The following is a 17,355-nucleotide window of genomic DNA, read 5'->3' as shown; positions in this document are numbered from 1 at the left end:
TCATGCTGAGGGAATAGCATACTGGCATTGGTAGAAGACTGGCGAGCTGACAAGGAACAGTAGGCTTAAATGGGTTACCTTCTGGTTGGCAACATGGAACAAGTGGTGAGCTGTAGGGATCAGTGCTGCACCCCAATGTTTTATCATTTATCCGAATGGCCTGGATGAAGGGATTCAATGTAGGGTTGCTAAATTGCTGATGACACAAAGCTAGGTAAAAAAAGTAACCTTTGAAGAGGATATATGTAGACAGGCTAACTGAGTGGACAATACTGTGGCAAATGGAAAACAATGTGGAAAAATATGAAATTATCAAATTTTAGTAGGTACAACAAAAAAAGTGTATTATTTAAGTGATGAGAGATTGTAGATGCAGTGGGTGTTGAGTACACGAATCACAAAGGTTAATGTGAGGGTCCTACCAAGCCACAGGGCTGCTCCCTCATTACAGAGATATGATTGGTGGTGGTTTAGCTGAGGGTCACCTGCTTCAGCCAGAGGAAAGGATGAGAAGGAGAGTCCTTTATAGCAACCCTAGCCAGTGCAGAAATTGAACCCACACTGATGGCATCACTGCATTGCAAAGCAGCAGTCCAGCTAACTGACCCCACAGGTACAGAAACGAATTAAGAAAGCTGGTAAAACATTATTATTTATTGAGAGAGAAATGAATTGCAAAAGTAGGGAGGTTATGCTTCAGTTTTACAGGGTAAAAGTGAGGTCACATCTCTAGTACTACGTGCATTATTGGTTGCCTTATTTTATGATGGATATAAAGATGATGGAAGCAATTCAGAGTTTTACTGGACTAATGTCCAAAATGGTCAAGTTGTCTTATTTGTAAAGATTGGACAGGCTTGACTCGTATCCAACTGAGTTTTAAAGGGTAAGAGGCAACTTGATTGAAGCACGAAATTCTGTGGAGTCAGGATAGTGTTGATGTGGAAAGAATATTTCCACTTGTGGGAGAACTTAGAGCTGGGGTTCACTATTTAAAAGTAAGGGGTCGTTAATTTAAAGCAGAGGTACTGGGACATTGTCTCACAAAGGGTTGTAAAATTTTGGAACGCACACTTTCTCAAAAGGCATGGAAGCAGAGTCTTTGATTATTTTTAAGACAGAGGTAGACAGATGCCATATAAGTCAGGGTTGGAAGGAATGTGGAATATTCAGATTAGCTATGATCTTATTGAATGGCAGAGCAGGCTCAAGAGGTGAATAGCCTACTACTGTTCTTAATTTGTGTACGCAGAGACAAGATTTCTACACCCCATTTTACTTAAATTCAATCTTCACTCAAAATGCATCATGGCACCAAGACAGCCAATTTAACATGCATAAAGTTTAAAAGCTTAAACCCTGTCTGCTTCAGCAATCTTGTTATTGAATCTACAAAATCATCATTTGAATACTAGTTTTCTGTGTTTACAACCCCTTGTTAATTTCACCTCAAATAGACAACGAAATAAAATAAAAAGCAAATACAAAATTATAACTAGCTTGTCCATTTACATTAATGCTCACTTTTTTTAAAAAACAGTTCAAGGATGTATAAAGCTTTCCTTCCTACTCAGTTTAAGAGTGCTTGGAGTCATCATCATGCATAGACAAATGGTTGAGTTAAACTGTTCCTTTCCATTTTCCAGACTTGAGACTCTTTATTACCATAATATCCAAGACAAAGTGAAGATAGTTTAACATGATAGAATCATTCTTCTCTGGATATTTAATATTAAAACTAAAAATGACTTGGAAGTACCAGATAGAAGGAACTCACGAATTCGCTCATTATGAAGTACAGGGATCAGTTGAGGAGAATTACATTTTAACTAATTTTTGCCCTGCATCTCAAAACATTGATCTGTTTCAACCTATCCTATAGGATTTCAAACACAAATTGGGTACACTGAGCCACTGCTTAATTTCCCAAGCCTGGTGGTTTCTTTGACAAATATCAGAAAGGAATCTCCAAAAGTACTTTGGTGCTATGCTTGAAAAATCTATTACAGAAAATACAAGGGGCTCAAGAAACTGGTTGGAGAAGTGGGCAGAAGGGGAATGGTTAGACAGTGACAGCACCTTCCATCACCTGTTTGCCCAAGACTTCCAGCAGCTATTTTTGTAGAAAGACTATCTTCACCTTTTTAAAGGTAAAGAGGGTTACTTGACATTAGTTGGGGAGATGGTGTTGCAGTGGTATTGTCAGTAGGCTAGTAACCCAGAAACCCAGGTTAACATTCAAAGGAGAAGGTTCCATTCCCATCATAGCAGATCGTGAAATTTGAATTAAAATAAAAATCTGGAATTAAAAAACCCACTGTCAACTGTCTTAAAAATCCATCTGGTTCAGGAATGTCCTTTCAGAAGAAAATCTGGTGTCCTTACCTGGTCTGGCCTACACGTGAAGCCAAATCTACAGCAATGTAGATTGCCCACTGGGAAGTTAAGGATTTAAACAGAGATTTTAACCTAAAATCACCAGCCTTCCCATTAGATTTTTACAGAAAGGCTTCAGGTCTTTTAGATTGGGCAGTTAGGTCTTGCCAACTATTCAAACAACTGGACTATTTAGTATAACTGAGAGCACTTGGTCAGAGTGCTATGGTAGCCATTGCTATATCGGTTTGGGAAGCCCTACCCCTTACCTACCTCTTGGGCGAGAGATTAAAGTTAGATATTCAAATTACAGTCTCAAAACCAACATGCATGGCCATAGACTTAATTTGCCAATACTGCTATTTCTCAAGGAATCTTGTCACACCAGCCTCAAAGTACATTTCCTTATTCAGGTTTTACTAGCTATGATCAATGTTTTTATTGCCTTTCAAGCTTGAAATCTTGTATTAATGTTGGGGTTAATTTAAGCAGTACAACATCTGCACATACTCCTAGAGCTGTTAGCCAAAATTCAGCAGATAAAGGCATTTTACATACCATCATGACACTGTAAAATGAAACACTTTCAAAATCAACATTTAGTACACAGTAAAAATATTGCACTCAAATGCTATTATTGAGAGGCATTTCTAACTATGAGAGAAATATGATGCAACTTACATAATTAATCCTTCAATCATCATGAGAAAAATCATGAAACTTATCATTCACTAGGTGAGAAACTGCTTTCTCTAATTCAGGTTAAGTTTGCTTCTTTCTGCTTTTTGCTGACAAACTGTTGCTATCAGTTTTAAATTTGGTTTTACCAACTAGTCAGCCAATCATCCACATAAAACATACAAAGCAGTTTGTTTGTTTCAACAGCTTTGGTTATCTTTCACTTACTTCTGACAATAAAATTCCCCAAAACAAGAACCTGTATATTCAAACCAAAAGTGACATTTATTCTCACCTCCTTGCCCTTGCCGGCCCCCAGAGTTTTTGATTCTGAACTGGTTCGGGATACTTGCAAAGAAAACTGCAAGTACCTTCAGAGTTTTAATTACTTTACAATGTATTCTGATAGAACACTCCTTCAGTGGTTTGTGATTTAGTTTGTCAGTAGCCATCTAAACAATCTGATAGATGTTCATTCACATAGTAATAACACAAACAAATCCTGGCAGGACTTTTCTGATATTATTAAATATCAGAAAAGCGTTACAAAATCAGTGCTGACAAACCAGGTACTCCTTTTCCCCAACAAATTGCATGTGGTTAGATTTGTGTGCCTCATATATAAACATCTGCCATCAATAATTGGATTTAGTCCGGATAATATATATTTATTCTGAATAAAAGACCATTAAAGTTTTTAAATGGCTACTGATTTATCAAACAAAAATTTCAAGTTCTTAAATTCCACTGTTGCATCAGTACAATAGCTGTGTAAAATGTATTTCAGTTTTGTAAATAGCAGTTGCTGTCATTAAGATGGTTTTCACTCCTCTGTACAACCCAAGAATACTCAATAAATTCTCTTTCGATCATAGATAAATTCCAAGACTATTTTTCAAGGAGTACATTTTAGTTGTTCCAATTCCTCTGATGGCATGGCTGCCAATATGCAGAGTCCTCTTTAGAAAACAAAAGAAACTTTAAAAAAAATTGCTGGGGAAACCTAGCAGGTCTGGCTGTAACGTAGAAGGTTGCTGGATCTGAAAAGTTGACTCTGGTTTCCCTGCACAGATGGTGTCAGACCTGAGTTTAATGACCTTCAAAGCATCCATTAAACTAGCATTCAACTCAAGTGTTGCAGTCTATTCAAAAAGTAGATAATTAATTGTAATGATGCCATTTCTGGAAAATAGTTACAGAACATACAATAAAATGGAAAATAATTTAAGATGCAGTGTTCATAATGAACCTGACACATTAAAGACATTGGAAAACTACAAAGAGATCTTGCATTTTTATGTATGGCAATGTAATGCTGAGACATACCTGTCCTCTTTTAATGTCAAGCATATGATACCTTCAATACATAAGGATAGAAATAGGTTGAATCCTTGAGATTGCTAAGTAAGGATTAACATCAATTGGGAACTGTACAGCAGCCCAGAACAATTTGTAATTTAAAGAGCACAGTACCCAATGGGCTCTCTTTTCAATACTAGAGCATTAATTTGCCTGTTTTTACCTGACATAAAGGGATCGCTTCTGGCTGGTGCGCAGCGACCCTGATCCTGAGCTAATGCTGCTGTTCATCATCTGCTCCCGTAGATCATGGATTTTGGCTTCAAATCTGCTGTATTCTGGAGAAACAAAAATTCCTAAAATCAGTGAATTTCTTTTGCACACTTACTAGCCAAGCTAAGCAATGAATATACGCATCATAACTCTTCTAAAAGCAAAATGATTACTTTCAAAATTAATAGTTCTAATACTGGATGGTGAGTTACTAACTAATCAAGGGGCTATTCTCACTTATACATTTGCACAAGGAGCACTGCATTAACTCCATGTAACTCTTCCTCAGGTCTAGAGGTTAGGACACAATGCAGTGAAAGCAAAGTTAAAGTATTTCTAAAGATGGATTATTTTCTATTCCAGCACTATGCAGAAATGAAAATACAACCATCAACGTACATAATTAACAATATATCAGTCCAGATAGCTCTTGGGCCCCATGTAAAACTTACATGAAAACATTGTGAAGTACATCAAACTAAATTGCTTAAATAGTAAATTTGTCATTGTTTAACTAAACAAAAAGAGGATTATTAATGATCTTACAAGAGGTTACAGTGCACTAAAGATGTGCAGCACATTGATCGATGCCACCAGAAATAAGTACCATCAACAACAAAATAACATGACAAAATAAGACTTGGTATAAACCAAGTGATACAACACAAGTGATACAAGAAGTTTCAAAGATTTTAAAGTCTTGGAACTCCAAAGATAATTATAAATCACTTCAGCATGGCTTACCTGAACTTCTTAAGTAAATTATTGCCTGTAACTCACTTCCACTTAACAATGAACATATTCATCATATCTTTTAACACAACGTGTTTCACACTGGGGCTAAATGCTAATGTTAAATCATTGAACCAGGCAAAACAGACCAAAATAAATTGATGTAAAATTCTGAACATCAAACAATTACAAGCATTAATATTGCAAATATAAACAGCATTGAAGTGAAAAACAAGTTGCCACACTGAATTATCTCATTGTTCTGTAATTAGAAGGTGCACAGTATGTACTGCAAACAATCACACTTCACAATCCTTGCATTTCTAACAAAATAAACCTCAGCATTTTAAAGTAAGAGAATAAAACAGAACAGACCAGCTGTCGATATTTCAGATGATCAAAAATGTCATGCTACAAACCTTCCAGCTTTAATCTTAATTCAAAATCTTGAGAGATTAATACACATCACAAAAATAATTCCAGATGTACTAAGTTTAAATAATACAACAGCACACCTGAAAAGAAACCTGAATTTAATACAAACAGTATTTTAAGCAAGTGCCAATGCCAGTCAATACTTTAATTATTAAGATGCACATCACTGACTACTTGTTTTAGGCTTTAATTAATAGAATTCTTCTCTGTTGTCCTAAATAAGCACCATTACCAACATCATAAAGTGTATTTCCAGAGGGTAACTGCTGCAATTCTGAACTGCTAATTTTAGCTACACAGAGTCTGGATTCAGGTTTTGCAGAAAGATACCTTCCAAAATTAAAAAAAATAAATTCACACATGGACAACTTCACTTGCTTTCTGTCGAACCCAGTTCAAAATCCATTGGCACTACAAATACCTTAAATTACCTTTAATACATCATTTGCAGTACCGCTCCTGAAATTCCACTCATTCCTCTATTAACAGTCAATGTGAACATCTGATCACCGCACACAGAGTTCCAAGCAGCTCTGAGCAGTGATTCTCTATGCCACAATGGAGGTCATAGACTTGAAACTAAAACATCGTGACAGATGCAACCAGACTCTACAGAGATGCATTGTTCCATTACCTGGCTGATGTTTACAGGATAATTATCAGTTAAAATCCAATGATTGAGAAGAGATGTCTAGAAAGATGTAATTTTAATATTCTAATCAATTTACAGATAACTTTCATGCAAGTTTTAATGTAGGTAATCATAAGGACTCAAACATAAAGTTCGAGTAAGCTTATGCTGCACAAGTGATTTGCATGTGAAAAAAAACTGATTTAAACAAACAAAATACTTTGAGTTTCTTTGTACTGCTAATACAAGCATCTAGAATTGCTAAAGGAGCAAAATTAAGTCTTGCTTCTACTGCTGCAATAAATGTTTGTTTCTCATCCTTCACCCTTTTTAGTTAATTAAATAGATGTCATGCCCCCCCTTGCTTAGCTTCCCATTGTGGTATCCATCATTTTTTCCCCAAGGCCAAGGCGAGAGGCAGGCAGTATTCATCCCAATGTTAAAAGCAATGTACACCTAAGTGTACTTATTTTCTGTTGTATGGGGGAAGACACAACTTGGTTTGACTTTTGAGTGTTCTTGTGGGATGAGGAGAAATTGGGAGCTCTTCTTTGTTTTATAAGCATTTTAATGAATTATTTAAGAGTTGAGTTCACCAGTGGAGTGCATAAAAATTGTTGATTAAAAACTGCTGTTGATTAGTGACAAGGTCCAGAAACAGAGTATTCTACAAAGTTAGTCAGCATGGTGTATGCCAGAGAATGAAAGGTTAGGACACAATGGGCTTTGAGAATTTGAGGAGTAGTGTATTTAGTTCACAGTTTGTTTTGAGTGTCTCAAGGAGAGACACCAGATGGAGCTAAAAGCCATTCTTAACTGCACAAGAATTTACTGAAAGGAAACAGATTGCAGCTGTACTAGCCCGAATCTGAGCAAGGAGCCTTGGACTGGAGATACTGGTAACTCTTCACTGAAGTCTGGGTGCTTTTAAGCATATTGCTGGGTTAAAAGAAATGATGTGAATTTGACTTCTGTTGTCTGGAATGAAATCTTTTTCAATCTTTGGTCATGTATAATGTAATATAATTCACACTTTGTTTAACATTTTATTTGTTGTGTTAAATATGAGCTGGCAGCCTCTTGTGGATGTTCAGTAACTGACCCACATTGCTAAAAATAAACAAATTTAAGGTCCAACTTATGCAATATCACCATCATAAATCTCTAAAGTACATAATTATGAAAACAACTTTGTATTTTATTTTTAAAATTATAAAATGAGTCATTACAGACATGGGCAGGACTTTTTAAAATGCATCTACGGTTGCCTTTGACATGACAGTGAAGGTCTCTTGTGGTGAAGCAGTTATATGTAGGGAGCCCCAGGACTGGCCCAGTGTCATGGAAGTACAAGAATTGATTTTTATTTTGTTCTGCTTGCAAATGGAAGCTCATCTACTGTGTCAAACATCGATTTTAAATAACTTGAATAGATCAGTCATCAGAGAAAAGTGATCATGCTTGTAAATCATTTATACATAGTCTCCAGAGCCCTTTCCCCTTTCTATAATACAGCTCTTACAACTGTATATAATGCGTATCGTTGTCTGATCAAAGCAACATAAAATTAGGGTAACTTCTTTGCTTTTCAAATATACCACTCTAGAAAAAAAAAATCTTCAACACTGTTTTTCTTTTCCTCCCCAAAGTTGACAGGCAGTCCCTGGGTTGTAAACAGATTCCATTCTGGAGTCCATTCACAGATTGCAATACAATGCAGGACAACATAAAGGAACAGTTTGTAAGTAAAAGAAATGTTCACATTGGGTCTGTAAAATTACACCTCTATATGAGATCACATTCATAAGTATGAGTGCTCATAAGTCAGACACTCATAAATCAGATCCCCCTGTATTAAACTGCATTGGAGAAGGTTTTGCCGAGTTAACCTAATTCCCTCTATAGAATCTATGTACTGTATTCCTGAAAACTTTCTTTCCTACCTATCTTTGTGTCATCAACAAATTTGGTCAGCATACATTTGGTCCTTTCATCCAAATCTTTGATGTGTGTTGCACAGGCACAAGCTTAGCACTGATTCTTGTGGCAATCCACTAGTAACAGCTTGCAAACCCAAAATTGACCCATTTATCTCTACCCTTAGCTTCTCATTAGCTAACCAATCCAGTATCAATGCTAAGGTGGAACCCCCGACACCATGAGCTCTTATTCTGTTTAATAACCTGCAACGTAAGCTAAAGACCATAATACATAGGAGCAAAAATTAGGCCATTCAGCCCATTGCGTCTGCTCCACCATTCAATCATGGCAGATAAGTTTCTAAGCCCCATTCTCTTGCTTTCTCCCCATAACCCTTGATACTCAAGAACCAATCTATCTCAGTCTTAAAAATACTCAATTACTTGGCCTCCACAGCCTTCTGTGGCAATAAATTCCACGTATTTCACTACTCTGTAGCTGATTAATTTTCTGCTTATCTCCGTTCTTGAATACCTTTTGGAAATCCAAATACAGCATAGCTAACATTTTGCCTGGTACTTTCAAATAGAATATGAGCAAATCAGTCAAACATAATTTCCCTTTTATATAACCATGTTAGCTCTAAGTGTTTGTATTGTGACCTTGTAAGTATCCTATTATGTCCATAATAATGAATTCCATCATTTTCCCTATGATACACATGAGGCTAAATGGCCAGTTTTTAGTCTGGTTCCCTCCTGTCCTGAACAGAGATGTTACATTAGCAATTTCCAACCTGCTGGGATCTTTCCAGAATACCTACCCATGTGTGATTTAATATCATGAGATTCTTTAAGAATCTGACTTCAATGTGTAAACTCAAGATCATTTCCTCCTGACTGCATAGCACTGGTGTACTGCTGGGGTAAATAGATGATTTGGTGACTATGACCATGTAAAGCTATGCTAATGGAACTACACTCCCAATTTTTATGTGCTTCCAAATGTTAGCAAGGAAGACTGAGCAAGAGTTACTGGACTGACTGTAACTTTGTGGAACCCAAATCATGGGCTGACAGTGAGTGATCTGGCCAGCTTTACTCTTATTAAAGATTTCTATTGCAGATTGGTAAACTTGAGTGGCTTGCTAGTCTATTTCTGATGGCAGCTAGGAATCAACCATGTTGCTGAACATGGAGTCACACAGAGATCAAACTGGGCATGCTTAGCACATTTCATTCCTTAAAAAAAATTAATGAAGAGATTGACAATTCAACAACAACTCAGTAGTTTTATGGTCACTATTACCAATCATAGATTTATATACTGAAGTGAATTTTAATCTCCTGGTACTATGGAGAGATCTGAATTTCTGCATGCAGCATGTCTCGGCCTCAGAGGAAAGGGCTAGTAACACAACTGCTAATCCAGAAAATCTTTTAAATAAAGCATCCCAGTGGATGCTTTACTTAATAGATTAAATTTGGTGCATGATTTTAGGCATATTATAAAATTTAATATTGCAGATACCTCTGAATAGTTCTACTTATCCCCACCAAAATTCTCTCTTTTTAGAGGTGAGAAACTGGAATTATCGGTCACGTTTTGATCCAACCACTGGCCTGAAACAGTTGGCACTATCTTTTCTTCTTTGCACCATCTCTACAGAATGAGAGGGTATTTTTACCCTAAAATCATGGGGTTGAAGGCCAACTTCTATTTCCATTCTAGTTGATTTAGACATACACTGCAGATCTAATTTTTTATACTTAAAAATATAAATATATCACCAAAATTCAATTTTAATAGATACATTTACATAGCAAGACATTGAAAACAATTAATAATTCATAAGCCCTTTTTAATATCAGCTTCTTCTTGCACAGACCAATTACTGTATAATGATGGTGCAAATATTTGACTAGTGAAGTAGGTTACATGTATTAATATTAAGCTTAATCGTTCAATTTATGTAACAAGTGATGCAAGCAACTTGCATCGTGTATAAATATTTCGAAGGATCTGAAATTACGTCCTGTGCTTTCTATTTGATTGTCCTCAGAAAATATTTGAAAAGTAGCTTATTTAATGTTTATTAGAATTAACAGCATTGTAAGAAATGACACTTGTACAATTCACTCTATCAGAGGACTATTTCATTACTGAGACTAATGAATAAACAGTCTTTCTTAATATGGACATTAATGTTCAGATTAATCCATGATAAGTGGAAGACGAAACAGCAGTTTCAACAGTCATTTTTTAAAAAAAAAAGGTAGTAGCAGGCCAAGAGCTCCTCTTTAATTATGCAGTTATGTCCATGTTTGGGCCAAGACTGTAATGAGCACAGTGACTAGGTCATGGCTATTCAAGTGTTGCCTGATAGAAATGCTGAAAAGAACTTTCATCGCTTTGCTGATGATTAGTAGACTGATGGAGTGTTTAGTTGACAGGTTGGATTAGTCTTGCATTTTGTGTACAGGACATACTTGAGCAATTCTACAAATTGTCGTTGAGATACCAATGTTGCAGTTGCACTGGAATAGCTTGGCCAGGAGAAGATTGTTCTGGATGATAGGTTCTCAGCGAAACACTACTGGGCTGTGACCACAGCCCTCAGCTGTTATATTGTGTTCTTATATAACTGAGCACCACCTGAAGGTCTGGAAGACAGCTCATTTTATTAACATACGAAGGTGCTAACACATGTCCTCACTCTTCTATGCCCACGTATGGAACCCATTGTATCTTTGCACAGTTCCATGCAAAGTTCCAGGCCATGACTGGACATTAATCAGTCAACACAGAAACACAAGATCCTGGATAATACACAATATTAGAGATACTGGGATTTTTGTTTGGAAGAATTTGGAGTTGAAACTAAGATTTTATCATTAAGAACCTAAGAATTAAACAGAGTAGGGAATTCAGCCCCTTGTCTACTCCATCTTTTTTAAGAGCATGGCTGATCTTACCACAGCCTCACCACCACTCTCCAAAACCATTCAACCCATTACTATTTAAAACCTGTCTGCTTATCTCTTTAAATTTCAGTGCCCAGCATCCTCTGTACTCTGGAGTAGTGATTCCACCGATTCACAACCTTTTGAGAGAAGTAATTCCTCATCTGTTCTAAATCCTACCACCCTTTAGCCTAAACTATGACCTCTTGTTCTAGATTGCCCCAGAAAGGGAACATCTTTTCTACCTCAACTTTGTCAATCCCTATTAGCATATTATATAACTCTATTGGATCTCCACTCATCTTTCTGATCTCTTCTCATAAAACAAGCCTTTAATCTCTGGAATTAATCGAGTGAATCTTCTCTGAACTGCCTCCAATGCAATTACAATCTTCCTCAAAGAAGAGGGAACCAAAACTATATGCAGCACTCCAGATATCTTGTACAGTTGCAACAATACTGCTCTACTTTGATAATCCATTGCTTTAGCAATAAATACCAGAATTTAATTTGCCCTCCTTATTACCTATTGTACCTGCATACTAGTTTTCTACAATTCATGCATGAGGACACCCAGATTCCTCTGCACTGAAATATTTTGAAGATTCCCTCTATTTAGATAATAAATTGTTTTTCTATTCTTCTAACCAAAATGGATAATTTTGAACTTAACCGTATAAATCTTTATCTGTCAAATCTTGGCCTGTTCATCTAAGGTATTCACACCCGTTTGTAAATTTCTTATTTCTTCATCACAACGTAGCTTTTCCACCTATTTTTGTATCATCTCCAAATGTGGCTATAGTATATTCTGTCCTTGCATCTCAGACATTAATACAGGCTGCAGACAGCTGGGGCCCCAAGGGCCTAACCCTATAGCACCACACTAGTTACATCTTGTCAACCAGAAAAAAAGACCCATTTATTCTGCCTCTCTGCTTTCTGTTGGTTAACAAATCCCTCTATTCAAGCTGGTATACTACCCATAACCCCATGTGATCTTACTTTTGTATTAACCTTTTGCGCAGCTCCTTATCAAATGTCTTTTGGAAGTCCAGGTACCTGACATCTAAAGGAACCTCAATTTGCTTGTTACATCTTCAAAGAACTCTAACAAAATAGACAATCACAATTTACTCTTCACAAAGTCATGCTGACTCTCATGGATTGCACTTTGATTTTTCAAATGTCCTGTTGCTCCTTCCTGAACAATGGACTCAAACAATTTTTCAATACCCGACATTAAAGCTGCTGGTCTATAGTTCCCAGACCAGCAGGTGAGAAAGTAAACTTTTTTCTGTTATCAATGTAAGTTGTGTTGCTTAAGGACATCTGGAGCCTCCTGTGAATATGGTTAAGTGATTAACCATGCTAAACCAATTACAAGAATTAAAATATTATTTATTAAGTCAGGTCTCATTCTGGGATCTGGCTTGTTCAGTAGTACCATCAACTCTGATCATAAAATACTGCACAACATTTTTAAAAATTCACTCATGAGTCATGGATGTCGCTGGCTGACCAGCATTTATTGCTCATCCCTACGTGCCCTTGAGAAGGTGGTGGCGAGCTAACTTCTTAAACTGCTGCAGTCCACCTACAGCTGGTTGAAACTCAATACCATAAGAGAGGGAATTCGAGAATTTTGACCCAGTGATAGTGAAATAACAGAAATATATATTTCCAAGTCAGGATGGTGAGTGACTTGGAGGGGAACGTGCAGGTGGTGGTATTCCCAAGTATCCGCTACTCTTAGTCTTCTAGATGGAATGAGGTTTAGAAGATGCTGTTTGAGGATCTTTGGTGATCTGCTGCAGTGCGTCTTCCAGATAGTACACACGACTGCGACTGAGCATCGGTGGTGGTTGTGGTGCCAATCAAGCAGGCTGCTTTGCCCTGGATTGTGTCAAGCTTCATGAATGTTACTGGAGCTGTAGGCAAATGGGGATTACTCCATCACACTCCTGACTTGTGCCTTATAGATGGTGGACAGGCTTTGGGCAATCAGACAGGTTACTTGCCACAGTATTTCTAGCCTCTGACCTGCTCTTGTAGCCACTGTGATTAGTTGCATTTCTGGTGTGTGGTTACCCTAAGGATGTTGATAGGGGGATTCAGCAGTTGTAACATCATTGAGTTTCAAGGGATGGTGGTTAGATTGCCTTTTATTGGTGATGGCCATAGCTTGGAATTTGTGTGGCATGAATGTTACTTGCCACTTATCAACCGAAGCAGCTGATTTCTCAACAGGTGCTGCTTGACAGCACTGTTGATGACACAGTCTAGATTAGACTGGTGGTGGAAAAGCACAGGTCAGGCAGCATCCGAGGAGCAGGAAAATTGATGTTTCGGGCAAAAGCCCTTCAGCAGGAATGTTGATGACACAGTCCATCGCTTTACTGTTAATTGAAAGTAGACTGATGGGACAGTAATTGCCCTGGTTAGATTTGTCCTGCTTGTTTTGTGAAGGACATAACTCAATTTTCTACATGGTCATGTAGATGCCAGTGTCGTAGAAAAGCTTGGCGATTGACTATTTTGTATTCGATCAAATTCCACCATCTGCTGCGGCGGTTTTCGAACCTGCACCCTGAGGACGTTAGTTGAGTTTCTAGATTAATAGTTGGGAAAATAGTAACACAGCAGCAAGTCAAAGTTCAAACTGTTTCCCAATGCTACCTATTAGAGTCACAACCCCAGAGAATTCTTTTTTGTCTAAAAACAAAGTGCTGGAGAAACACAGTAGGTCTGACAGAACATGAGGAAAACAGAGTTAACATTGAATTCGGTGATATCTTGTCAGAATTGAAAGCAGATATGAAATGTTGACATTTATGCCAATGACATTTTTTTGTGTGGGAAGAAAAAGAGGTGAGATGGTTCCCTGCCCGACCACTCCATATCCACGCCGTGATTAGCATAAATATCATAATTTCCCAGCTGCTTTCAGTTCTAAAAAGTGTCACTGAACTCAAAATGCCAACTTTTTCTCTCCATATATCCTGCCAGACCTGCTGAGTTTCTCCAGCACTTTATTTTTGTTTCAGATCTCCAGCTGGTATGTTAATTTATATTTCTACCTCAACTCTAGATTTCCACTTAACTGACTCCTTCCAGTTTCTCATCTTTTGACCGTAGAGACAATTTTTTAACTCCTCTTCGCATCTGCAGGAATAAAGTTTCATAGTTGTGAGGGCCTGGACTTTCTCATTTCTAATTACTTGAAGATTCATTACGAGTTGTCCTGGCTTAAAAACTCTGAAGAGTAGAAAACAGTTCTGCTGAAATGAATGGTTCCCCGAAATTGTAATCTGCTCTCCTTCTAGGAGGACTGTTTTTTTCAGGCATTTGTTCTGCTTGACATAAACCCCACAGTATAGCCATGTTATTGATCAAGATCAGAGGGTTCTGCTAAGCAACTGGCTGAAGTCAAATAGCTTCTTAGTAATAGTAAATTTAGGTCAATGTTCCAGAATGACTTTGACCTTTTTGACCAAAATACCTCTGTCTTCATTTTAGAATCCAACTTCCAAAAATGATAATATCTATTAATGCACCTTTCATTAGTTTCTTGTTTTAATATACATTGGAATGAATAAAATATTACAACTTTTAAAATAATAATTTTCAAAATATCCAAACAGTGCACCACCAAAACTTGCTGTTGCCACTTGGTATAAAGGTGATAAATAATTAACCATCCCATTATGCCAGAAGAAGCTTCAAGACCTTCTTCAACTCACTCCACAGAAGTAGGAATTGTTTATCACCATTAAAAGTGAGCTATGAACCAAATGACTACATTTATAAACAAAGAAGTTTATGCCCAAAATAGCTTTTAATTGAAGCTTTTGCAATCGCTTCAAGGAGTGATGCTTTTTGAAATACACATATTTAGAATTTAGTTGTAAGCAACAGATCGTCCATGCACCCAAAACAAAGAGGCATGTACACAGTTTAACCTCTGATAATTCAGTCAGTCATTGTTAAGCTTAAAAATTATTGGGTTGTTCTTTCAAAGAGCTAGCAAAAAGGACATGGGACTGGATGGCCTCCAGCTTTGATATATTACTCCATAATCACGAAGTAAACAACATAAAGAACTCAAAGTAGGAATTCAGCTAATAATATCATTGTGAACTGCAATCTTTGAACTAAAAACAAACTGTGAAAACTGACTCCAGCAAGTTTGCTCCCTTAACATGAAGTAAAAGAATTCTATAGTTATATCCAAATGTTAAAAAAATGCACACATTAAAACATTAGATATATATTTTTATTGTACACACTCTAATTTTATGTAATTAATTCAAATAAATTCTGTCAACTGCAACAATTACACTAGGTGGTAGATGAGTGATCAAGTGAATATTAAAATCTTGAGTAGAAGGCAGCATGCCAGTAATCTAAAATACAAGGGTTCGTACACTAGAGAGCTCCACTAAGCCTATTTATTAAAACTGAACATATGACTAACAAATGAGTTTATCATGCTAAGTTACCTCATAAGAGTTTGAACTCTTCGCATCTAGTTTTAGGAAAGACCGCTCTGTAACTGGCTCCAGGCACTTTGGGCAAATTTAGTGCAATTAGGACAGCACTTTGAATGTTGTGGCTTGCTGGGATTTACAGAAACCATCCCAAACAGATGCCACATAGCGCTTTGGCTGAAGACAGAACAACTCCGAGCCACAAAAATTACAATTTTAAACATATGCTTGAACAGCAGGTTCAGTGTATTTTATGTAGGTTTATTGCTATTGCAAACTGTGCTTATAATCTTTCAGTCACCATGTTGCAACACAAGTGGGCAGCTCCAGAATTGAATACAAAGACCATGCTGAATGTCCAGTAACATTAAGTATAGTGATATGTATAACATACACAGAAATCTAGAATCCTTATAAATATGTACAATGGAATAGCATTCTAATACTGGTCAATTGCTGAACTTAAATACCAATAACTATGTTTAACAGAAGGCCCCGAGTTGTTACACTGCACCTTTGTGCGAGCAAACAGATGTCTTAACTGTAGTGACAAGTAAAATGCCTCTTCCAATTAAACAGAAACAATTTAACACACTGTGCAAGTTAATATTTAGTTTATTTCCTCCAGAATAATATTCAATGCTGTCCACATATGGGCCTTGATGGCTTGCTGGGCAAGATTAATAAATCGTTTCTGTTCTGCAGTACCCTCCTCAAAGCAACATTGCTCAGGTGAACATAATTAACATCAAAATTAATAGACATTCCTTGGGGCAATATGTATCATCAGTCTTGTTACATGTGGTGTGAGAAAATGAGATGTCTTTTCTTGGCATAGAGCCAGAGAAAGTCTCTGTTAATGATAAACTAACAGAAGACCCTGAACCACAGCTTTTCAAAGCACCCTGCAAATTTCTAATTGCGTGAATATAAAGCATGGAATGAGGGGGAAACAAACATCCAACAAGTTCCAACTTTCCCAAGTCCTGACACTATTTATCATTATGTAGTCCTAGCATAAAAAATAATCTCGAGGGACTCAACCAAAGGTAATGTCTTCAAGAAGCTAGAGTTATAGCACACACTCCCAAACAATTATAGAGTCAAACTATAGGTATTCATTTCATAATTAAAGCTCACGATTAATGTTTGATCACTACATTCTAAAGACGATAAGTCAATGTCATATACCATCTATACCGTCATGTTGTCTAAAGCTTTCATCTTCACTATTCACCACAGTCTCAAGACTTAACATCGATCCAGCTGAAAGAAGCAAAGATAACGAGGCAGACTAACAAATGGATAGTCAAAATGATCATATCAAGGATGGTCATGACTAACCCGATTCCAGTCTCAACATCACTTGCCTATCTGTCGCCTCTCCATAATCCTCCACTCCCTTGCAAACCAAAAATCTCAGCTTTAAATATATTTAACGATCCAACCTCCAGTGTCCACAAGGAAACAGAATTATTCATTTCCCTCTTTAATGTGAGACGTTACTTGTAAACTCATGTCCCTTGTTCTAGGTTTCTCCATGAAGGGGAGCAACTGA

The 17,355-nt window shown here is 37.0% G+C and overlaps 1 protein-coding gene across 27 annotated transcripts in view; it reads right to left on the bottom strand.

Moving 5' to 3' along the window:
* Positions 1-17,355, bottom strand: part of dlg1b (discs large MAGUK scaffold protein 1b) — a 435,380-nt gene that overhangs the window by 50,443 nt on the left and 367,582 nt on the right. For all 27 annotated transcript variants that reach the window (XM_087993459.1, XM_043702479.2, XM_087993449.1 and 24 more), the window contains one exon: positions 4,577-4,691. In XM_087993459.1, the coding sequence (XP_087849585.1) occupies positions 4,577-4,691 (115 nt within the window). The remainder of the gene's footprint in view (positions 1-4,576; positions 4,692-17,355) is intronic.

The sequence above is a fragment of the Chiloscyllium plagiosum genome, unplaced genomic scaffold (genome assembly GCF_037043375.1).
Source record: "Chiloscyllium plagiosum isolate Xiang-an unplaced genomic scaffold, Cpla_swu_hap1 HiC_scaffold_13, whole genome shotgun sequence".
NCBI lineage: Eukaryota > Metazoa > Chordata > Chondrichthyes > Orectolobiformes > Hemiscylliidae > Chiloscyllium > Chiloscyllium plagiosum.
This window is presented reverse-complemented; position numbering and strand designations above follow the sequence as displayed.